This window comes from Ostrinia furnacalis, unplaced genomic scaffold (assembly GCF_004193835.3).
Source record: "Ostrinia furnacalis isolate ACB-3 unplaced genomic scaffold, ASM419383v2 OfSCF0283, whole genome shotgun sequence".
NCBI classification, from domain to species: domain Eukaryota; kingdom Metazoa; phylum Arthropoda; class Insecta; order Lepidoptera; family Crambidae; genus Ostrinia; species Ostrinia furnacalis.
In genome coordinates, this window is record NW_021130522.1 from 529,552 (window position 1) to 554,482 (window position 24,931).

At 35.7% G+C, this 24,931-nt stretch overlaps 2 protein-coding genes across 3 annotated transcripts in view; one reads left to right on the top strand and one right to left on the bottom strand.

Moving 5' to 3' along the window:
• Tsp (Thrombospondin) overlaps positions 1–20,513 on the bottom strand; it is a 33,344-nt gene extending 12,831 nt beyond the window's left edge. Inside the window, exons 1-6 of one of the 2 annotated variants that reach the window (XM_028312226.1) lie at positions 20,411–20,513; positions 19,859–19,944; positions 6,458–6,625; positions 4,791–4,987; positions 3,502–3,784; positions 1,893–2,054 (exon numbers count right to left, since the gene is read on the bottom strand). In XM_028312226.1, coding sequence (XP_028168027.1) covers positions 1,893–2,054; positions 3,502–3,784; positions 4,791–4,987; positions 6,458–6,625; positions 19,859–19,937 — 889 coding nt within the window. In that variant the 5' untranslated portion in view covers positions 19,938–19,944; positions 20,411–20,513. Of the gene's footprint in view, positions 1–1,892; positions 2,055–3,501; positions 3,785–4,790; positions 4,988–6,457; positions 6,626–19,858; positions 19,945–20,394 lie in introns of both variants that reach the window. The other variant, XM_028312216.1, reaches the window with a different exon arrangement.
• Positions 20,514–21,239: 726 nt separating this feature from the next.
• The window catches only part of casp (Fas associated factor casp), a 108,506-nt gene continuing 104,814 nt past the window's right edge, over positions 21,240–24,931 (top strand). Inside the window, exons 1-3 of the mRNA XM_028312237.1 lie at positions 21,240–21,263; positions 21,701–21,793; positions 22,224–22,292. Coding sequence (XP_028168038.1) covers positions 21,755–21,793; positions 22,224–22,292 — 108 coding nt within the window. The 5' untranslated portion in view covers positions 21,240–21,263; positions 21,701–21,754. The remainder of the gene's footprint in view (positions 21,264–21,700; positions 21,794–22,223; positions 22,293–24,931) is intronic.

Below are 24,931 nucleotides of genomic sequence, written 5' to 3' on the forward strand. Positions count from 1 at the left end.
TAAGCCCTAATTTAAATAATTTATTTCGTGTGCCCACAGAGTGCCTCGCCCACCAGTAAATTTAAAACATTACAAATATTACACGTTGTTAATATTTATAAGAAGGGTAATCAAGCAACTTATACATTCACGCACAAAATGTGGGCGGACTAGGAACTCTGCAGGCAATTTAGAGGTTAAATTGGAGAAGAAATAAAAGTCCAAATACTTTTAGAATATTTTAATAAAAACCCACAAGTATAAAAGTTGCTTGATTCTCCTTAAAACTACGTTAATAAAGGTTATTATAGTCTTATACAATATTTAAAATAAAAAAATAAGACAATAGAAGAAGAAAGATATGAAAATCACAAACCTACCTACGCAAAAACTGTGTGCAAAGATGATTTTAAAGAGTTATACTAAAAGCGTCTATTAACCTTTAACCGACGACGTGATTTTTTTGTCACGCCGTCTGCGACGTGCGGTCTGTGGGACCGCTATACTGTTTACTCAAAAAGTAATATTTTTTTGTATATAAGTATATTGGTTTTATATTTTTTGAGAACATTATAGTATTACAAATAAACATACGTATAATTTGCGAGGAATCAATGTATATTTTTTATTTAAATATGGCTAAAACTTTTTTGACCCTTAATTACATTGAAATTACACTAGAGCTCAATAATACCTATATAACTTGTAAATTTTAATCAAAGCAAGAAAAACTATACTCCTTCCTAAATATAGTGAACATAATGAATAAAATAAAAATAAATGACACGTACATTACATGCACAAAAAAAATTGACGTAGGGTAAACATCAGGCAAAATCAGGACATTTTTTTTACTGCATGCCAAGCATTTTCGGAATGCATAGTTAACACCTGTAAGATAATTTCGTTTTCAATCTAGATGGACTAAAATGTACGTCTTTTTTGCAGCTGGTGGAATGACATCAGGCTGATTTGGCATGTCAGAGCTTAGAATACATGTCACTGTTTGCTTTACCACCCGTTTCGCGGTATTTTTTTACAGACTACCATCTTTTACATAATATTATGTTCAAATATCAATATATCATTAGGAAATGTCTTTTCCTAGGTTGTGGTGGCCTAGGATCCATCATTTTTACGAAACATTAGTCGTCTAAAACAAAAACGCCAGTTTCAGTATGGTACAAAAATGTCACGTAGTCTGCGACGTGCGGTCCCACAGACCGCTGTTGAACTTTAAATCGAATTATCTTATTAAAACTGCCCTCGTCGATGTAACCACTACCTGTAATGGCGTTTGGGCAACTAAACTCGAAGGTACTGAGACGCTCGGGACACGGGAGTAAGTAGAACATTGCAATCCAGAAATTTCAAAAACCGGAGCGGTCTGTGAGACCGCACCTCGTCGGTTAAAGGTTAAAACAAATTATTGCACATATTAGTCTCAAAGTAAAAGATAATCTGGTAGGTATATAATGCTATACATGTATTTTTTATTCTAGTTACCTAAATCATCATCAGCAGTTGAAGAATAAGTTCAGTCAGTGCATGCTAAAGTAAGGACCTCAATTTAATCGTTGAAGTGTAAAAAAAGGTGTGTAGGTACATTAAAATTAAATGCTCTGTATCTATAGTCTGGTCGGTGAGGACGTAGAATTTTGTCCAATGACCCCAAGCTACCCATCCTTTCCTTATCGCTCGCGCGTAATTATGTTGCTATCGCGCTCGCCGCCGCACACTCACTGCGGGTGCCAGTCGCACAGTCGTGACAGCAATATAATTACGCGCGAGCGATAAGGATGGGTAGCTAGGGGTCATTGGACAAAATTCTACGTGCTTACAGACCGGGCTTTAGAGAAATGTGTTGTAGTGTTAATTGTTAGGTGGAGGAGGAGTATAATGAGTCAAATAACCCTGGTAGCAAGTCGAGCCGGTGCATCGCTCCACTTGCGGTCTGTGGCAGCACTGCTGTAGTTGAGTCCGTAGGCCGTCGATGGTGCCTTTCTGGTCCGCCACCACGCGGTGTAGAGTTTCAATGCGCTGCGTCAAAAGCTGGAGGTGGCGGATGACTTCATCTGGAATTAATGCGTTGGTTATGGAAGCCACCGTTGTAAAGCTTAAGGAAATTACGAGGGCCTGTTCCCAGACAGTTGGTCTAAATAGCCGGATATGCCAAAGGCAGTGTCATTTATGTACACATTTAGGCGTTGTCCAACGAAATATAAACAGTCTCTTTAGACGGACCTAGAAAACAGACGGTCCGTCTATATGGGCCTATTTAAAGGCCCTGTGTGCCTACCATGAGTTTACGTTAGGTGAGCTCGCTAGCGAATACGTCAAAAAATTCTATGAAGATTTTATTTCTTGAAAGTAGCCGCTAGGAGCGCTGCACAATATGTCATACATTTAAATGTCATTTTTTTACGCAGTCGCTAGCGAGCACACCTAACGTAAACTCATGGTAGGCACACTGAGTAAACTTCACCTTCTTTCGTGCCAACGGTACCCCTTCTTAATCACACGGTACCCCTTCTTAATCACATTTTGTCTTATTATAATTGGACCGAGGCTTATCTGGGTACATAAATAAACGATGAACAACAGACTAAGGTACATAATATAACTCGTGTTAACTTCAAGCTACCGAGATGTGAAGACTGGCATACCATACAAGGTTGCTCGTGCTGATATGATGCGCTCTAAATTAATTTAAACTTGGATATGTACTCATTAACGTTTCATAGTTTCAGCCTTGAGTGTATTTAATAATGCACCTTGAAAGTGCACCTCTCCTGAAGCCGTAGTTTAGGCATAGAGCACACTGAATAGAAAGGAAGAGTTATGGAAAAAGTTAAAATATGGGATATGCTGGATATGCACATCGAATTGCATCGAAAATTTATCTGAAAATCGAATTGGGGATGGGAATGGGGCGTTTGTTTTGCTTTAGTAACTTCCCCAGTTGGATACTCCGAGGAAATTCAACAGTCCCGTTTTGTTCATCGAATAAATAAATAAATCAAATAGAATAGTTTGTTGATTAATAAGATAATTTTGTCATTGTAGAGAGTTTAAATCTTGTTTCAAAGCAAAATTGAAGCACTATCCTAGTTCGGGCTACTGAGTAACCCATTGAACAACTGACAACTAAAGTGTAACCTCAGCCTGTACATAGTTGCGTCGTACCAACTGCAAAGTACTTAGTTACTTTACTCGTACAGCAAACTTCGGAACTATGCTAAGTTCTAACCTCTAAGGTGATAGAATTTTGCATAATGTGGATCGATATAAGAGATAAATCTAATTTAAGATCTATATGCACAAATTACAGTATAATCTATTCTTTTGGGACTTCGTGTATGGATGCAGTCTGAGGTCAAAGTAAGCATACTAAGCGGACCGCATTCACTAACCGCAGACCGCATCCAGTATGACAAATCTTTCAGTTGTATAATTTGTAATAGGGGCTAATTTGCAACAAAAAAATTACAAAACTAAAGTTCCGTCTCACTTTTCACTTACCATCACAAGTTTCAATAGCGTTCGCCGGGATATCTCCCCTCTGCGTCGACGGTGTAGGCAGGATCCCACTTGCATCAATATAATTTGTCCTGTAGTCATCACCCTGCATTTCTTCTCTCTTCCTCCTTGCATCTCTCTCCCTGAATTCTTTTACTTCTTCTACATCCGACTCATCCTCAGAGAGGTTGGTGGGAGGTAGCACGTCTTCAAGAGGACATCCAAGGGAAGCGAGAGCAGCACGCTCGTTGCCGTAAATTTCAACTGGGGCGTTTTCTTCGTGGTACTGTGTGGACAATTGGTATGATAAAATTGACAGAGTTTGCGTATTCTACCAACACAATTCGGCGTTATAGCGTGACGTCAGGTAGCGCTCTAGCGCGAGCTACGAAAACGTTATATTCGGTGAAGCCTTAAGTTATTAACAGTTAACATTTTTAACGCTATCTAGTTATCGCAATATGGAGAATACAAATCTGTAGACCATTTTATCAGACCGCTGAGTCGGAGCATTTAAGACACTACTTAGAATCTGACTATTTATAGTGGTATGACATAAAGATATACAGCAAACATCCCCCCAATTTAGTATAGATTCCTTGGAAATTAATAATATCTTAGCCTTGCATAAATCTCAAACAAGACTGTTTTCTTTGATCGTAAACTGAATTACATCAAAACAATAAGGTGTAATTTAGTCACATCTTTACAAGTAGGTACATTCAACGTTCGGGCAGCTTTTGTTTCATAGAGTAAATTTCCAAAACAAAGGCTCCTAAACTAGTATTCTAGCTAATGAAGCCGTGTCTACAATTTGGAACTGCCTAACTCAATAACGAAGCTCTATTCCTAAAACAACAATAGAAAATTTAAATGAAAGTGGTTGGAGTTAAAAATAGGAAAGTTATTTGATTGTCTCAAGAACACTGACTTCTTAGCGCCAGAGCGAGCAGTTGCGGCTTAGGGCGACGTAGAAACGACAAAGTTCAAGTTTTATTAAATCTAAAGCTGTTACGACTGTGCCTTATCATTGTTGGAGCTTATTTGTAAAGTTTTTTAATTAATTATTTTGATTAACATAAATCAAGTTTCTACTCATTTGGGATGAAACGTTTTCTCTTTACGAGTAGTAGGTACTTACTACATCAGTGCAAGCTTCATGCTTTTAGCTTGTGTAACAGGTAGCTTGAGACAAATCAAGCTACTGTAATACCTTTCATCATCCTCTAACAACACTGCAGTTGTTTCGCTGGCATTTTTGTAACCTATGAAATAAAACTTGTTCTACTTACCACTTTCAATTTAGTGTTGGCCATCAGAGACAAAAGGTCGTATCTGCTGGGCATGGTGTGGGAGTGCAGAGGGTGACATCCGACGAAGAGCTTCACTCTGTTGGAGGATACTGACAGCATCAGAGTCGACCTGACGTGGGATCCCAAACCCCAGGAGACGGACTTCAGGTGCCCATCGTTGAGGCTTTCCAGGGTCACTGTGGAGATATTTCATTTGGGTTAAATAGGTAAAGAAAGTTCAAGAAACGTGCTATGTTTTAGTGCGAATAGAAGAGAAAAGTTCGTCTGAAAATTTACTACGTAAATAAAAACCAATTTAGCTACACACTGAGGTAAGGTTTACGTGTATTGTTTATATTAAAGGTTGCTTTGTTTATTTCCTAACCCTGTTAGTTAACCTCTTACCTACGGGAGGCACCTATAGTTGCCAAGTCAGAAGTCAGTTCTCAATACGGGTGGCATCTATTGTTATTTTGGCAAAGCCAATACTAAATCACGGTTTACGACAAAAAAAACAATAAAATTGCAAATAAAGTGTAAAATGCGCTTGTAATTATGAAACTACATTAGTTGCAGAATATAATATTCCAAATTTCAATACTGTAAGTCTCATACTTTTTAAAATATCTTGATGTAAAGTGGAGCAAACAATTTTATAGGTTAAAATACCCCGTATTGAGAGGCGACTTTGGGTTTCCAAGGGCCCGTAGGTAAAGGGTTAACCACTCCAAGTAAACTGAATTGTGATTGGATGGATACACCACACTAGTCCAGCGGTTTTGTTAGTAACTTATAGATAGTATGTATGTCTTCTAGCCAGCAAGATCGATAACATAATAAGACATAATGGAACAATGTATTGCCAGAATACTCAGTTTGGTACTAAAACTTTAACTTTGCCTAACTAATATTCCGTCTTAGCAGCTGAATTTGTAATTTACAATGCCGCTGTTAAAGCGCACTCATAAAACGCCGTGTCGCTTAGAACTCCCTCAGCTAGTAAATCATTGATTGCGACTTCAGTTTAATGGGGGTATGCCTGAACCGAAGTGTAAAGCTCCATTTGGCACACACCCAAAACTACAGATGCTCTATACGTGTTTTAACAACTGACGTCTATGAGAAAATGGCTGCGAAATAAACATTAAACTTGAAACGGCGAAGATAGATAAAATTTTAGTGTCAAGATACAGTGATAGTATTAGAGAGCACATAAGACGAAATAGCGCTTTTCATTGGGAACAACAGTTTTCATTAATTTTAGTACGGCTGGATATACCGCAGTGACTATAAGTACTGCGGCTTTCAGGCACTGAAATAAAATGTGAAAATGTTTTGTTCGAGAAGATTCATTAATATCTTCAACTAACAGAATAAGTATTCTAAAGGAACGCTCGTTAGATCATCACTTAGTTATTTTAGTTTACACTATTTCTCATAATTTCAGATTTGGTCACTCTACCTACTTTTATCACTTTAATGCCTCGATGTTCTGAAGTTTTTTTTTATGTGACAGGAGGCAAACGAGCAGACGGATCACCTGAAGGTAAGTGATTACCGACACAAGTAGATACATTTAACAAACATTAAACATATAGGTAAATTTCTGCTATATTTAACAAACTGGAACTATTTTCTACACCGCCATTAACGTCTTTGCTTCTCACCTTTATTGCTTTTTCGCATGTAATAGATTGAGATGGAAGCGTCATCAGTCCCCTTGACATGCAGCAGCTCCTCCCTCCTGTTCTTGCTGTGTGGACCCTGGAGGATGATGGCCAGCTCTCCCCCCTCCCGGGCTGAGGCCGCGGTTGCCACGATATTGTTGGCTGCATCTGGAATTTAAGTTTGTAAGGTAAGGTACTTTTAAGACAAACTTTTTTAGAGGCGCATTAGCTATTTTTGTATGACGAACGCGCCCCGCTACGCTTTGGAAGGGCGCTTTAAATTTTGACTGTCGTGAATTAACATTTTACGGTGCAGTAGGTAGAATCATGCTTCTTTGGTACCTACTTTAAATAATTCTAGATATTCTAGAAACTTTTTGAAATATATTCACTCTACATACATTCATTCATTGGACAGCCATCGAATCCATGTCGGAGCCAAACATCAAAGTAAGTATCACTTCAATACCACTAACCAGTTAGGCAGATAGAAAACGGCAGATATATGATTTAAGCCTACATAATTCCTTACATACAATAAGTAAACTACATCAATTAGTATAATGTACGAGTATTTGTAGAAATCTCATGGCCAAAAGTCAAAAAGCACTGAATTTCGTTTAACTTGATTAAGTACTATTAACTTCTTTGACGCTGGAACTTTCACTGAAATACATTTGATTTCAAACGTTTACTTTAGAATTAAATTTCAAATGTTCGTTACACTGAAAGAAAGATGGTGAATTTTTATAAGGTGTTAGCATCATCTCTGAGAGCGGGCCGTTTGGTATTGACAGAATAATCAATTCTGCGAAGCGAAGACCCTTTGGCATAAGTTTATGAATTCTTTAAGGTCCCTTACTTACATATTCTGGGTTATTTTCCTAACAAGTTCATTGGATATTACTTTATGTACAAGAACTTACGCATTCCGAGTTTTGTACATCTTTTCTTTGTCTTTCTCGTTTATCTGATTTAGGGTATTTTAAATAGCATGAAGCAAAAAAGTTTCATAAATTGATTGAGATCTTTTAAGTTACATACCTACTTACCTTACTAAATAACTTGAATACTTATTATTTTAGTCACTGAATAATATAAGAAGAAATTGTATCAAGGTTCACCAGTTCAACATTCATACAAACAATAACCTTCATAGCAAAAACATTCTTATAATTTGCACCATACAGTTAAAAATGCTTAGATCTTGAAAATGGTAGATTGTGCGTTATATTTTGTGAATTGATAAGAGTGCTTTAACCTACTGAACTTCTAGTCTGATAACATTGTTGCTAAATCGATATTTTGTTTGTTTGTTGGATTCATATCGAAGATCATTACCCGCTATACCTAATTTAGGTAGTTTAATGTAATTAGTCCCTGTAACTATACTACGAGTAGGTAGATATTATAAGCCACCGATTACTAAAGTATAATAAATACCCTTGGATTGTTTACTCACCGTGAAATTGTTCGAAACCGAAGATATCAGTAGGTAATTCGCAGATGTTCTGAATAAGAATTGGATTGAATTCGAAATAAATTAGGAGTGATTTTGTTCAGAATCTTCACGGAAGTAAGTACCAAATAAATTAAATCCCTAATCGAATCGTTGTTGGAATGGAACAAATATTGTACAGGCATGTTAGTTATTTCCTCTCTAATATGAGTAATTGAGTTGTGCATGTATGTATGTACGTAGCTAACGTCAGCAGATTTGATTAAGCTTTGATTAGACCCGTATTATGAAATTATACTCAAGCTTAAGTGAATTTAATTCGTTATATCAAACGGATTGTTTAGGTTTATGACTTCTTAGATGCTATAATACTGGTGTATTCCCTCTACTTTTAAGCATCTTTTATCTTCAAACTCTTCTTACAATTTTCATTTGGAAGTTCAAACCGAAGTATCCTACATAGTGACAAATAAGAAGAACTCAATCACCAAAGGTTATTCTTGACCGCGGTGACACAAACAGTCGTTTGACTCATTGCTCCGCGCGTGATGTTCCTTTTGCGAGTTTTGCAGCGTTTCTGATCGCAGACTTGTATGGTGACTCAAAGTTAGCTAGTGCAACTGGTTTATTAAATATGGCTTATTACGAGCTTATTATTTAAATTATTTACGAGTGATTCTCGTCTTATAATTTAATGGAAGAAGATATGCATTTCATAGTCCAATAACTTTTAACTTCTCTAAATTGCTTGTACGATTTTCAATTTTCCCTATGGGATTTGTAAAAGTGACTCTCGTGTTCAATAAAATGGAAGAATACATACATTTTAAGACCTTTAATAACCCTCAAAATTTTCCCTACAGGGACGCGTAAAATGTAATCAATACTTAAATAGAACATGTCAAAACAAATTGGCTAGAAGTTTAATTCCCCTGATCCCATTGACAGAGCCATTATAAGCACCTTTTGTTCCGGAATTAGAATGGCACTCTAACATAGAGAACGAAATTGGATGTATATGGTATTAATGGCAATTCCGACTTTGTTTACTATAAATATTTATATACATAGGTAGATATTCCATAAATAATGAATATTTGACTATTGAATTCATTATTTGGGTAGCTTTTTCAAATTGTTGTTTTTCTGCATTTCAGTTCAGGCAAGACAGCTCTTGTTGGCGGTTCTCGTTGCACTGTGTTTGAATTACAACCCAAAACGGCATACTAGTGTTAGCAAAATGAGATTATTTTCAAAGTAGAATTTAATATAACCTTGTTAATCATTTTATATTTTATGATAATATTAGTTAAGGCTTGGTATTTCTGCTAAAGTAGGTATTTCGCGCTGTCAAAATCTGCGCGCGCAATACTTCGCCGAAGACAGCGCGCCAAAGAGCTCTCGCGGCTACACAGTATAGAAATACGCAGTTGGTTAGGTTAGATTGACTTCCTTCCGTTCAAGCGTCTCATCGCGTCACACTCATCTGCAAATTAAAACTACATGCAGATCCTACCGTTAGTGTGTTACAGTTACACATAGAACCGAAAGGTTCTCAAGACAAATTGTCATAATACAACTTATTATGGTTATTTTAATAAGTTGTGTCATCTGTGTAACATTATGATACACGTGTAATGTCATATACACAACTTTAATTAGATTCTCGTATGGAGTTATTCTAATTACGCTTAAAATAAACTCTTGTAGAGCTCAATCAAACGAAAGCTTAGAGAGACATGTTTTAATTGCTTTCACACGTTGTGACGTCTACCCACGTTTACTGGGTACTAATTTAAATCTTAAGATCTCTTACAGTGACTAGATTCTTAGAAAAACCAAACATCGTCTTTGTTACTGTGCCTAGTTTTCCCTAGCCTTAGCTTGTTTAATATGACAAAGGTAACCTAGGCAATGCGTCCCTTTGAGAACACTGCTCCTTCACTTTATATCCTTTAACTCTACCTTACGGTCCTTATATTAATGTTGTTTGTTGTTTCATTAGACCTAAGATTCTTAGTATATCTTTTTTAATGTAGAGTTAACGACTACCACGCATCGTTAATAATACCTAAATTACTGTAGAGAAGAGGTTAGTAACTGATTTTTCAGGGCTGCGTAATAAGTAATTAAAATTAGTTGCAATCACAAAAAAAGTTTTTCATTATACAAACATACACCCTGCACGAGTTTTATGTATAAGCCCATAGTATTGTATTACCATGCCTTAGAGACAGCCTCGATATTGAAATCCAGCCGCCTAAATTGTTAACATCTGGATAACTAGGCGTAATGTTTTAGCTATTAACACCACATGAAAACTAAATTTTAATCGCTAGCACCGTGGGAATATCGTGATTAGATACACAGATGGTATCGTTTCGCTGTTGGACTAATTTGGGCTAACTATTATTTTGTTGTTGTTTTATGGTGTTGGGCGATTATCACACTACGCCGCGCTCCGCCGCGGTCTGCGTGATTTCATATAAAAAATCCCGCGCGCAGACGCGTTTTAAGTTCTTGTAAATTCGTCCTTGAGTAGAAATTATGTTTCTTCAACTATAATAATGATAAGCTGAAGGGATGGTAATGATTAAAAAAACATGCTGCCTACCTAGTACCTATATTCTTTGTCATTTAACTCTTTTTGAAACAGGCAAAATCAAATCTACGAGTAAAAGGACTAATTGCCTTTGAACCAATTAATCATCTATTTCTTTTTACTGAGTGAAACAATGATTCTAATAAGTCTGACCTGATCGAATTATGACTATATGAGGACACGTCAGTACCTACAAGCATTATAAAATCAAGAACTATATGCGTGGGCCTCACTCGCAATACCTAATTTCGAGTGGTGATGTCACTGCAATGCAAGTTGCAGTTAAACCGGGCCTATAAACTTAACTTAGCGTTAACTAAGCTGTTTACAACCATTAGTTAGTTGGGAACACTAAAATTAGTTTTAGCTTGAATTTATTGCTGCAGAAGTGGCACCGAGAGGGTCTAAAATGGCACAATATGTAGAAACGGCAATGTATAATATCAGTGTTCTAACAAAGAATTAAGATGCCAAACATTTTTGTAGCAATTGAAGTGGGCGTTGCGTCGTCGCGTCTTTGAAAATTAAAGGCAAAAGTTTTCAGAAGGATTAAACCCTATATTGACATGATGTAGCGCTTGTCGTAAAACTAGTCGAAATGCTATTATTACTCTAAAAGAATTTACCAATTTTGTTCGAAAGCTATCCCAACGTGTTTTTGTCTATTCAGTCTTAACTAGAAAAGCTTTGTAGGTAAATAATTATGTACCAGACATATTATGTATAGTAAGTACCTATTACGAAATTCATACCCTATAGAAACACATACCTACACAGTATCAACGCTATGATTAAGAATGATATCATTGAAATTAGCAGATCGAGTGTTCTCATTAACATAGTTACAATGAACCTGTGTTATCTCGTGTTTACCTACAGGATTGTACAAGTAAGAATTTTTATTTTGTATCATAATATGACACTATACAGGGTGTTAGGTAAATGGGTATATGAGCCGACACTAGCCCATGTTAACATGGTCATATAAATGGTATGGTGAAGTCAGAACATTGATATCTTAATTTTAATCATTTTAATTTTCATACAAATCGGGTTTTATAAAAAATATATTTTGTATGAAAATTAAAAAAAATAAAATGATAATATCAATTTTCTGACTTCACCATACCATTTAGGTATATGCCCATGTTAACATGGGCTAGTGTCGGCTCATATATACCCATTTACCTAACACCCTGTATATATTTGTATATTATACACAACACAATATCCGCTTAGTATAATAAAAATACGTTTGTGAATTAATCTAGGAATCTCTAAGAATGTCTCTACATTAGTCTAGTCTACATGCTACTTAATAATACTCGCATCATTGTATGTCAAAATAAGTATTTCCTAAAGGATTTCATATTCTTTCTGTCATATATCGAGCTGTAAATCATCTTTGTCAAGCGATATAAAAGAACATAGGTACTCTCCGTAACGAGTGACACGGTATCGCGTAAGAATCAAACTTGGTATTGATGCAATACATCGGTCATATCTCCCAAGATGGTCGACAAAATAATTTGATCGACCTACTCGTATTCTTCTGTCAGGTTCCAAGAGTTCTGTCGATATCGTCTTGTCACTGATACATTACGCCTCATTGAATTCATTGTAACCATTTTTGGTATGGTGATTGATCAGAAGTGACAATTCTTGGGTCGTAGGCGAAGACTTTCAGTTTGGATTGGTGCTAAGGGGACTGTGTACAACGTCACATCAAGTTTTAACATTGTGGTTTGTAGTTGCAATATTGCTATTTTGCAACTAAAATACAGTCTGATGTGCTAGCAACTCTACATGATCACAAATCTCAAATTCAAATTCAAAATCTCAGCGTATCGGTGTAGTGTGGCGCTTACCTTATTTAGGTACTGAGTTCAAGTATGTTTCTGAATTTATTGGGTAAGGCAAGTTGTGCCCACGTAAATATCATACGCCTTACGCACAACTTCAAACGGAGATTTGTTTCTAGGTCGAAACGAAATATGGTAAATAGAACTAAGGCAAATTGGAATTTGGAAGTACTATAATGGAATAAATTTTAAAAAGGCTCACTTCGTAGCTTTGAAGCAAACTGTGAAGTTATATACTACTATACTGTATGATATTCAGTGTTGTGTTTAGTAACAAAAAGACAATCATGTACAGGCATTTGTTCCTGGTTTGATATCTGTTATGTGGGCGATGTATTCGTAGGCCGAGTTAAAGATTTCCATTAAAGTCATTGAAAGAAGATTTTATTCATCGTACAAAATGTTGAACGATTTTGTGCACTAAAAGGTATTCAAAGCAAATCAAAGCTCTTGAAGGTTCACAAGAAATACAAGTAGGAAGTACTCGTATGAATAGAAACGTCTCATGGTAATCTCTACAAAAGTCGGCGTACGTTTTTTCATTTAAAAATTCTAATACGACTGTTAGATTTACGCGCATACCCACACGACGAACTGTAACAAAAACCGAATAGTTAAACCCACAGTTAAACCTCATCCCTGCACTAACTGCTTGTAATGACGGCTGATCAGCAGTACAGTTGCCCGCAATCAGGTCAGACGAGCAGGAAGGCCGTAAAAGGAGATGCGGCTTTTTTCCCGCACCGTTACCGCCCGTCTATGACATCACTCAGTAGGAGGAATGGTCGCTGCATGAGAAATTTAATTTGTGACAGGTTGAGCGAGCCATCTGCAGGAACATCTTTAAAATAAAATTAGCAGTACGACTCGCTCGTATCAGAAGTAGGGATGTTCCGATACCACCTAAGTATCGATACCTACTCATTTCGATAATACTCAAATCTTTTTTCGATACTACTTAAATAAGTACTCCTAAAGTATCGATACTTACTGATATCGATACTTTTTGGAACTTTTATTTTGTTTTATTATTTTGAGGGTGCTATCAATGAACGTTGAAGGACAATAATTTAAACAAAATTGAGAAGAAAACAACTATTTATTTATCGGTTTATGCCATGATAACATTGGAATAAACCGATGAATTTGATGATTACAATTAATAAAATTACTTGTAAATAGACACTTAACACTTTCACAATGGCGGAATGGCGAGATGATTTGCGGGCGGGTGCGGGTGTCTCCTTCTCTCGCTTTCGGCTCGGGCTCTAGTAACTCGGTAACCGATTAAAGCTGATTAGCTGACTGTTTTTACTCTCTCAGTTCTGTATGATGCGTTCTCGGTTTTTACTCAATACTCAATAGTTTATTGCTTCCATAATGTTTACAAAATGTTTAATGTTTTTTTTATTGTTTTCGGTTGTTTTGCTGATTCGATTCGATACCAAGTATTTTTGTTTCGATACCGATTATGTATCGCAAAATTGATTCGATACAATAAATACTTGGTATCGAATCAAAAGTATCGAGTACCTACTCGTATTTATTAGTATCGGAATATCCCTAATCAGAAGGACGTAATTAAATTTGAGAGTGTACTGTGCAAGGGCGCTGCTTTTTGTCTCATACTTTTACTGTCTGTATACCTCGATGATATTACCTTTGTGATACAAAATCACGAACATCGGTACACACACAAAATAAATATTACAGAAGTTTTGTTTACTAAGTTCATTAAAAAAGAGCTGGCTACGCATTTCGTGCGTTAATATAACGGTTAATAAGCTAATAAAACCTCCAAATCTCATAAAGTCAAATCAAGTCTTTTAATTCCAAAAATAACCACATTTATCCTCAAGACCTTTGTTTATGAGCCCACAAGCCGAAGCGCAATAAATTCGATGACCAAACGTAAATTCCATACATTACTCGATGCGCTTGCACAAAAATGATAAAGTCTGCCCAATATGGTCATCAGATGGTCCCCTGACCTACTGACTGCACTCGCAGGGGTTTACGAAGTCGATTTACGAAGAAAACACATGATTATTTGTGAGAATTGTTGTTTATTTGATAGTCAGGTCAACCGTGTTAACTGTCATTACTTTTGTCTACATGTTTCATGATTGAAAAATTACAATTATTTCTGTGAGTAGGTATAGGTAGGATTTCAAATCTGCACAATGAGTATGAAACCACCTGTTCAAAATATGGTGAAAAAGAATACATCTGGAGTATTTCTCAATTTACTTATACATATACTATAGTTACATAGGGAAATGTTTGTTTGTTAGTCCTTAATTTGGAGTTTACATCACTACGGAAACATATCGTCGAGAGCTTCAGAATTAAGCTCTAATTGGATTTAAAGCTAAGTTGATGTACAAACCACTCGCGAAAATATAATCAAGCAGCTGAAACACGATAGAATTTTGTGATTAACACGTTGAGTGCGAAACCAGGTCTATAGACCTTGTGTACGTCTCGCTTACCGTGCGGCTAAGAAAATTATAGTCTTCCTTGTCGTGCGAAAGGCATAACTTCAATTGGGTCCGGTGTAGGAAAGTGATGAATATATATCTATGATGTATTCTTAAAATAGAATCTAATGATGTACCTACCTTAATACCAGGTTTTTAGACCTGGTACCGCACGGAAGTAATAAAATGTCTTCACAATGCGAAACCAGGTCGAAGCACCTTGTACCCTGCGCACCTGGTACCGCACCTGAAGTTGTAACTAAATGTTATTAAATAATATGTTTTCTTTAAATATAGCTTATTTAAGTATTTATGCACGTATGTCTTATTTGTAAAATATTTAGACTAAATTATTAAAACATCTTTGTTTGTTACTTTTTAAAATTTTTATTAAAACTTAATTTAAACTATCGATATTTGTATTTCACATCCCTAGAATACCCACCAAACTTCCCTACTTCAGTGCGGCACAGGGTGCATAAGCCTTGTATTTTGAATATAGCTATAATTTTTATACTAAACAAGTTATTCACGAACGCCTTCAGGTGTATGTCAATAAATGCATTATTATTAATATTCAAAGAAAAAAAACACAATATCTATTAACATGAAGCCAAAAATAAAATTAATATATCTTAAATATTACAAGGTCTTTAAGCCTTGTGCCGCCACAATGTAAGTTTTAATACCAGGTTTACTGACCTTGTACCGAAGGAATGGAAAGTATTAGAAAGTTACTGCCGCAGCAAAGGTGTTAAGTGGTCTAAGACCAGTAAATTCATTTTGATCGAACGTAGTCCAGCAGAATGTTAGCGTAAATAGAAATTCTCAAAAGCCAGACTTCCTATCTCAATCCCAAGTCAGGGTCAACTCGATAACCTACTTTAGACTCCCAGCTTCATAGTTTAGACTTTGGAGCCCCTTAAAAGCTAACTACATTAAGTAGCTGTCAAAGCCAACAGCATTCTCCAACTTGAAATTGAAGGATTCGGGTAGATTTATTCAGCTTAAGGGTTAAAGCACACTGAACATAAAAGTTACGCGTAACTTTTTTACTTTAGGGCTCTCTTGTTAGGATATCATATTAGAGGAGCACTTAGTATAATCACATTTAATAACATTAGAAATCTCTAGAAATGAGATACAACTTTGACGTAATAAATAGGATTTAATACAACTGTAGAGTTTCATTTGCCTCCATATTCCAAATACTTTAATACTCGTATTAAGACTTAAACTATGCCCACTAACGTACGTTTAATTATTAAATCTTGAATATGTTCATTGTTTTGAATAGTTTCGCCGCAGGCCGCAGGGATTTGTTAGGGCCGGCTAAGTAGTTCGGCCCACACAATACCGGTCCTAATGAATTTAGCCAAACCGAACTATACTTCCACAGTCGATATTGTGCATGTACTTACTAAGTAACTGTTGCTATGCAAATATACTCGTATTACGTAATAAGAAACGTCAATATTAATTGTAGTTTGGCCTATCTAAATCGCTTGAATCTTTAAAACATCCATTCAGAATGCCAATCAAACGATACACACAGGAAAACTACCGTGACTATAGGTAATGTATGTAGTAGAGTCTCCAGATTTTTCTTTTAGAGTAAAACCCTAATATTAAACCATTCTACTTTTCATCACTTTTAATATACCTAACACAAGTCTCTCAACATTCAACATTTAGAAAGCTACTTTAATATCGCCACTATGTTACGTCGTAGGTGTAATCTTTATCCCAAACGTGCTTTAACTCAAGCATTGAATTAACATCCCTCTACATTTCCGCATGCGGAAAACTACAACTAGAAGTCGGATGTTACAAATGTCCACTCTTACACCTATTTGCTAACCAAGTGTGACAAATACATTGCCACGGTTTGTTTAGGACGAATTCGGTGACATGAATAATGCACGTCTAGAGAGAACCTTGCGAATAGATAGCGCATTGAGATGAGACTAAAGTGCAATCTTATTGCCACAATAGTAAAAAAATATGGATGCAGTTAAAAATAATCGCAGTATTAGGTTAGCTTTATTAAGTAAAGAGGTTAAATATTTTAATTATTTTTGGAGTGTTTAAAATATCTATGGAGTGACAAAAATTCCATGAGTAGACGGTTTTCAAATCCATTGAAATATACTATAGTATTATATTATCTGTGATACTATAAAAACCTTAGATGAAATTAGTCGTTAATTCCTCTATGACTAAAACACTGACATCTGAAATATTAATTAACAACATAAATAACAACCATGTTATGTTCTGTAATAAGAGAGCGTACAACATCAGTGGCCACCTCTTTATCCCAAACATGCTTTAACATTTTCGAGTGAAACCATTTTCAGGGGATGTTTAGTTAAGTAGTTGCTTATTAGTTGGTAGAAGCACTGAGCTTTTAAGCGATATCTACAATGCAAATTGGTCTATATTGTCTGCGTATAGAGCTTTCTGTGGACGAACCAGCAACCTAATTGGATTAGTGTTGAATTATGTACCCACTTAAACATGGCGCGTGGTGTAGCTCCCTGGACGCTGTCTGACTGTCTCGCCATAAACATTGCAGTTTAATTAAATGATAAGTGTTCATGCGGCTGAATTTTAATTCATTTTGTAAGTAGATATGTTGCAGTCAAAACTCATAATCGGTCAAAACCACTTTTGACTGCAGAAATCAGTCAAAAGTAGTTTTGTCTGATGCCCTTGGTCAATGGTCAATATCATTTTTGACTGTTTTTTCCTAATATTTTTAGTTAGAGTTAATGGTCAAAGTCACTTTTGACTGGAAAAATCAATCAAAAGTAATATTGAACAAGGGCAAGGGATTTTCGCAGTCAACAGTGGTTTTGCCCAATTATGAGTTTTGACTGTAACAGACACCTACATGTTAATAACTGTGTGTATAAGCCTAAGATGTTTCAACAAACAAAATAAGACTCTAGGTTTATACTAGCAAAGTGTATTCTCTTTGTTGCTAGATAGAGATGTGCTCTTGCTGTTTAATTATTAATTAGGGACAAAACCACCGCACGTATTCATTTAGCTACACGAAACACTGAAGCCAAGTTTGAAGACGAAAGTACACCTATAAAATTTAATACGGACCCCTTATGTTACATTGTGTAGGGTTTATAAGCCATACAAGTACCTACTCCGTCACGGACGGAAGGAGTTAAGTGGCCCTATTTTATGGCATCTGCCAAAAGTAAGTAGATAGAATAAATTAGTATATTTTTGGATGTATCTCAAATCATAAGGATTTTTTCTTAATGTGCAGAGATCTTTCTCCTCTACCATCAGTTAGTTAGTCTAACAATTATAGAGATTGCTCTCACAAGCCTAGAATATTCATTTGAACTGCAAAAGTACTTGCTCGATTTTTTAATCGACCATAAATTTTATATTTAATCAAACATCTTTAACTACCCGCAAAACTATTGCATGACTTCTAAGGCGCTAGTAGATCAGTCGTTCGTTATAGATTTAAATTAGAAGGAAAGATTGGGAAACCATTAAATGGACCTGAAATTTTCAGGAACATAATTTATAAGTTAATAATATAATTCACATTGAAAACTTTCATTCAAATAGATCTACGTATGGAAATGCCTGCACTTCCTGCGGTAATCGGCGGGCGTTCGTAGAAATAGAACGCGGGTTCTATTCCCGGGTCGCGCTAATGACCACGTAAATATCCCCCAGTGACGACCGACTTGACTAACGACTGAGATTATTTTGGATATGGAAACGTTATCTTTATTAGGCGAAAACTTTTTTATATGTCTAAATATTTAATAAGTTTTTGTGTGAGTTTAAGGTATTTTTTATAAAAACCAAACTAGGAAATACATACTCCCATAGGTCGATAACTTCTAAAAAGCTTGGACCTACTTATTTATTTTTAGTTACTAACTCTACAGGGTACTTAGCTTTATTTTAACCACAAAATACCTAACTAACCTCTCGCCATTTAATAACCATGGGATTAACAATCCATTACAAATTCTACCAGAAGTAACTGACAAAGATCCTAACTAAATAATATCACTGAAGTTTAATAGCTTCTGAAAGGTGGGTGGAAGTGGGTGGATGAAGTAAATAAAGACCCCAAAAGGCCTTACAATGAATTTATCCATTGTACAACAAAATATAAAATACAAGTAAGTACTTATCTGTAATTAAATAAGGGTGCGCGTAGGTACGCTTGGGAACGCAATAAGTTTCAGAGGACAGCAAGTAGAGCCAAGTCAGTAAGTTCCGAACGTGGTCGGATTATTTTTAAGAAGCATTAGAATACCAATTGAACCCATCGAGCATACTAGATAGGGTATCTTCTACCCTAGTCTGTCTAGTCTAGTCACTTATCTGGTTCACATCTTGGCTTACGCGCACCCTTTTAAAGTAGACTAAATTAGTCCATATAACTAACTCCTTGAGAGCCTACTTGATTTGCACTCTAAAAACGTATTGCTCTTAAGAACCCTCGCATCTGACCTACGCAAATTGAAAACTTGACCTTTATGATAAACGATGCGAAGTCTGGCTCGCTTCGATGGGGTTAACAAACTACCCTCCTGTTTTTGACTTGACTTTATTATGAAATCAATTTATTATAAATTATTAATGATATCCCATTTTTATAATAAAAAAGTGTCAGACGCAATAAATAATTTGGTACCTATTAGATATTGTTTTTACTCTACTATCAACCTTTAACCTATTACTTATAAGCGTGATAAATTTTATTTTAAATTAATTAACCCACTTTTAATACACGAATATTTTAATATTTGCTCATAAGTACACTAGTACCTAAACTAATATAATATTTTTTATTTTTTAATAAGATTACAAAAACATTTTAGTCTGAAAAACATAGAGTCGCGCTTCATTCAAAGCGTGACTGAATTTTGGCAACGTAAGAGCTCTACGCGAAAACTTACTTACTTAGGTAAGTAGGTACAAGTAACTTTGTTTATAACTTACCTTCGTCCATGGTGAGGGCCTGACCAGCTGCCACCACGGCAAGAAGCGCTAGCGTCCGCCACATGACTTTGCTAGCCATGTCTCCGCTGACAATAGAGAAATATATTTTATAAATTAGTTCAGTAACAGTTCTTACCTATCTACTTACTTACTTTTCAAAGCGTAGACGTTTAATTTTATGAGAACCAAAGATTGTTGCGACTAATTTCTGCGAATTAATTTGTATAAAATTTTAAATAGCGTCCAAGTTTGACCAACTGAACATAGATAAGGTGCTGTAGCAGGAGCCAGAAGAAAATAAAGATCAATTCCCGCCAATTTTTATATTATGTTTTTTAAACTTCTCGTAAGTATTTAATTGGCCAGTGATAAAGTTACAGAAAAGACGACAAAAAACACAGGTTGAGCACAGATTATAATAGTAATCATAGGTATTAGTTATTTTATTGTTTTATTTTATACCCAACTAAACCTAAGACTAAACCAAAACACATCACATTACATAAAAATCATCACAAGACAAAATAAAAAGTTACCGCGTATTCCGCGTACCGATTTCCCGCGTAAATTGTTTGTACCGCGAAGCGACGAGAGCGCGTGCGCGGTGTGCTTACGCGCTTCTCGACTGGCCCGATTGAGATACACACAAGCTGATGCCAATGAATGGCCAGTTATCACAAAATTTATGTAATTAATTTCATTATGCCGCTTAACCTCGACGCCTACATCATCCAATAAAGGAATAGTGTGAACTTAGTCAAAGCTCGATTGAATTTTAATATTAATTTTCACATTTTATGTCTAATCACCATGGGTAAGGTAGGTGAAGCCCTACCCAAGTCAGCTGAAAGTATTCCAGAATATAAAATATTTAACAGCCTTAGATATTTAAGAAGTTAACAGCTATTTTCAAACACTTTATTTTTTGGTATCCCCGTTTAACTCTTTCTTTATCCTTTTTTCACATTTTTTTTTCCAAAATTATAAGTCTCCAAAACCATTTGACTTCTAGAGGAAATTTCATCAAAATTGGTTCAGCATTTTGTGTGCAAAGCAAACCACCTAACCAACTGACAGCATCTCGATATTTAATTTAAAGTTCGCGCCAATAGGTTTTATGACGAGTACATAGAGTACATGATAAATAAAAATGAGAATAAAATATCTTAGTGATATCGAAATTGTTTTACATTGCAATCAAAGATACATTTACTCAAAATTCATGTAAAATTAAAATTATTGGATAATGATAATACGCAAATAACAATATTCAATACCGTTATTTTACCGTTCATGTCTAGCTTTATAACCACAAACACGATAGAATCTCATAATTTTCTTTATGTTGGTAACGACGTTAAAAAAAAAGAAATCATCAGTTTGTCTATGTCAATGTTTGAGTGATTTGCAGTGTTGCCAGAAGGTTACTTTTGTAACCTTTTAGGTTACTTTTGAACTGCTGTGGTTACTTTTAGGTTACACTAATGAAAAGGTTACTTTTAGGTGATTTTTCAGAAATAATAATTGTAAAATTAACTTACAGGTTATTCAGTAAAAAATATTAATAGTGGCAATTTAAAAATTATGTCATAAAGTGCATTTAAACTTGAATTTGATTTATTATTTGTTAAAAAAAATGAGTTTTAGCGAATGTTTTTCGATAATAAAACGCAAATCCATGAAACGTTTTTATACGACTGGTCACTTTTCGAATTTAGATAATCAATTTTGTATTCATTTTCCATCCATGAACAACCTTACACAATCNTTTGATTCAAAAAGGTTACTTTTTTTTATATTTCTGGTAATTTCTGACTAGACCCGACTGGCAACACTGGTGATTTGTCTGCAATAGTAAATGTCATTCTAGTATTTTTTGAGCTCAATAATATCAGGATGGCAGAGAATAGAGAGGAAATTCTTGCAAATTTTCAGGTAAATACGTATTGACTTATTAGTTTCATTATCAATTTAAAATATTTATTGTTGAATTCGAATCTGTGAAGGTTATGTCGTGAATAACAACAGTGACTAGGATTCTCCTTTATCTCTTTGTACTTTTCACTTGAAGATATTTGGAATGGTTTTTCTAGAAATTTATTCAATTCCCGTTAAGTGGGCTGAAGTTCTAGCTGTCCTGTTTGTGTGGAAATGAGCGTGATGTAACTTTAAATCCAGCATCCTTTATTCGTTCTTTGTGCATAGTTAATTTCTTCGTAGAAACAAAGTTACTGCGTTACAAGGTAAACGTCGTTAACTTTACTACGCTCTATTATTGCGCCCTAATTAACATTATCAAGATACTTTATATGTATTTCCTGATATCTTGTAGTGTAACAAACTGACCCTCCATGGTGTTTTATAGGGAATAACAGCCATAGAAGATGTTGCAGAAGCAATATATCACCTGGAAGAAGCCAACTGGGACTTGCTTGTAAGTAGAAACCTTTGTGAGACTATATTTTTACTATTTTCATTTTCCTCCACTGCAATCTGCAATGTCATCATCCTTAGTAAAATCAAAAGGTTTACAAATCATGGTGTTTATTACTAGCAATAGTAATGTAAACAAAGCAATGCATACACATGATATTTATCCTTCTAAATGTGTTCATTTGTATCTGCCATTATGAACATTTATGTTAATTTTCGAATCAACAAACCTAAAGAAATATCATTAACCTCTCCTATGCTTTGTCTCAGATCTGTGCAACCTCCGTCAACTGCTATGTCTCAGATCTAAGACAAGACTACTTTGTCATTTTGAAACATCATTTGAAAACCGTAGCAGTTGGCGGGTGCAGTTTTGCGCGGCTCAATAGCACGCCAAAGGTTAAATAAGTAAACCTTATATCATAATTGACCAGTCTGGACGGGTAATTGTAAAATTATTTGATATTATTTATTACCCAAGTCATAAAGAACAAGATTTATTTTGCACACTATCATAAAGATAAATTATAAACAACAAAGGGGAATCAAATTTATTGTTACTATGTAATTTGACATTATATTTTATACTTGTAACATGTTTTTAATGAATGCAATCATTTATCTGGCTTCCATTTCCGTTGCATTATACTAATCCATTAACCCATTTTGCTAAAAACATAGTTCAGTATTGATCTTTCTTATTTATAAGCAGGGTTCGAGGATATATATCAAAGGATATATATCAAGATATATATCGGATATACAACGTGTCCCAAAATTCAAGGATAAGCCGGCGCCGCAGGACGGACATAGTCATGACTACTTTAGGAAAAATAAGAAAAAAAATCTATCTCAATTATTTTTTAAGTTACACAATAAATTATGAAATTCGTCGAAAATTTACACCCCTTATGATATTTTACATTACCACGACCACAATTTTTCAAATACTTCTATTTTTTTGTTTGTATCGGCAACTTAAGTAGTGCTGCTGTCCTCTCCAATTCTTAAAACCCCCAGAATCTTTGCAGTTTNTTAAATTTGACTTATTACTTATTAATCAATAAACTTAAATGAGAAAAATTCAATAAAAATAAAGAAAAGATACCAATTGAAATAATTATAAAATTATTTGTTTTCACCCGGTGTAAACACCCACGGGTGGAATGAAACGGGTTTTTATTGGGTTTTTACCCGCATGTGGGTTTTTACCCGGGTGGAAACCCATCTCTAACTGTACCGTGCTACTGTGAAATATTATCTCCTATAACACCGGTCGACAAAAAAAATTTTTTTTNTAGATAATGTCCAGGGTCCTGATGATGAAGTCAAGAGGTGGCCAGGAGCTGGACAAAGGAACTCCTAATCGAAATGGCGAAAGATTATCGAGTTTGGGTTCGTTGGATTTGACTTCCCGAGCACTTGGAACATGAGATTGAGAAACATCTAAAAACTTTTTTAAAAACAAGCATTAATGCGAAATTTTACGAAAGAATTTAACGATAAAAATAATTGTATGCAAGGTTAAAATAATTGCGAAAGTTTGTAGCGCAAACAGAAAAAAGAGGAATAAATTCCATGCGCGATTATAACTTTATTTTAAACTTTTTAGTTGTTTCTCAATCTCATGGCCCAAGTGCCCGAAAAGACAAACCCAACGAACCCAAACTCGATAAGCTTCCACTATTTCGTTTAGGAGTTCCTATGGCCAGCTCCTGGCCACCTCTTGACTTCATCATCAGGATCCTGGACATCATCTAGCACCAAAGTGCTTGAAAAGACAAATCTAACGAACCTTAACTAGATGCAATTCCGCCGTTTCATTTAGAAGTTCCTATGGCCACCTCCAGACTCCATCCAGCTCAATGATACCATAATATTGCATTGTCATCGTACTTACATAAGTATACCAAATTTCACCTCAATTGGTTGAGGATCCGCAGAAGTCTTACTTGTCGAAGGAGGACCAACTTTGTGAGAGTTATTTTGTCGATAATCATTCTCGTAACCATGAAGGTAGATTTGTGGTGCCCTTACCTTTCGTCGATCCCACAAATAAACCTGTCTTTGTGAATTCCCGTGAAATTGCGCTTAAGCGCCTTTTCTCATTAGAACGCAAATTGAACACTAGTCCTGAATTAAGAGCTGAATATGTCGCTTTCATGGAAGATTATAAAGAACGCGGTCATCTTGAAGAGGTTGATCCTCCTCCCACAAGTGAGGGTCGGTTTTATTACATACCCCATCACGGTATTTTACGCCCTGAATCTGTCAGCACGCCTCTCCGCGTTGTTTTCGATGCCAGCGCGAGAGATGGCAAAGCGGTCTCACTCAATGAAACCTTACTCGCCGGGCCGAAACTTCAGACTAATATTTTCGATCTGCTTATGCGCTTTCGTTGGCATGCTGTTGTTTTCACCGGAGATGTGAAACAGATGTATAGGCAAATATTAGTTCCAGAAGAAGACGCGGAATACCAGCGCATTTTGTGGCGTCCTAGTGCTGATGGACCAGTGCGTGACTATCGATTGTTAACCGTGACGTATGGAGTATCGTCGGTGCCGTTTCAGGCTCTTCGAACCATGGCTCAACTTGCCACAGATTCTGCTGAGGAGTACCCAGCTGGTTCCGCAGTCCTGT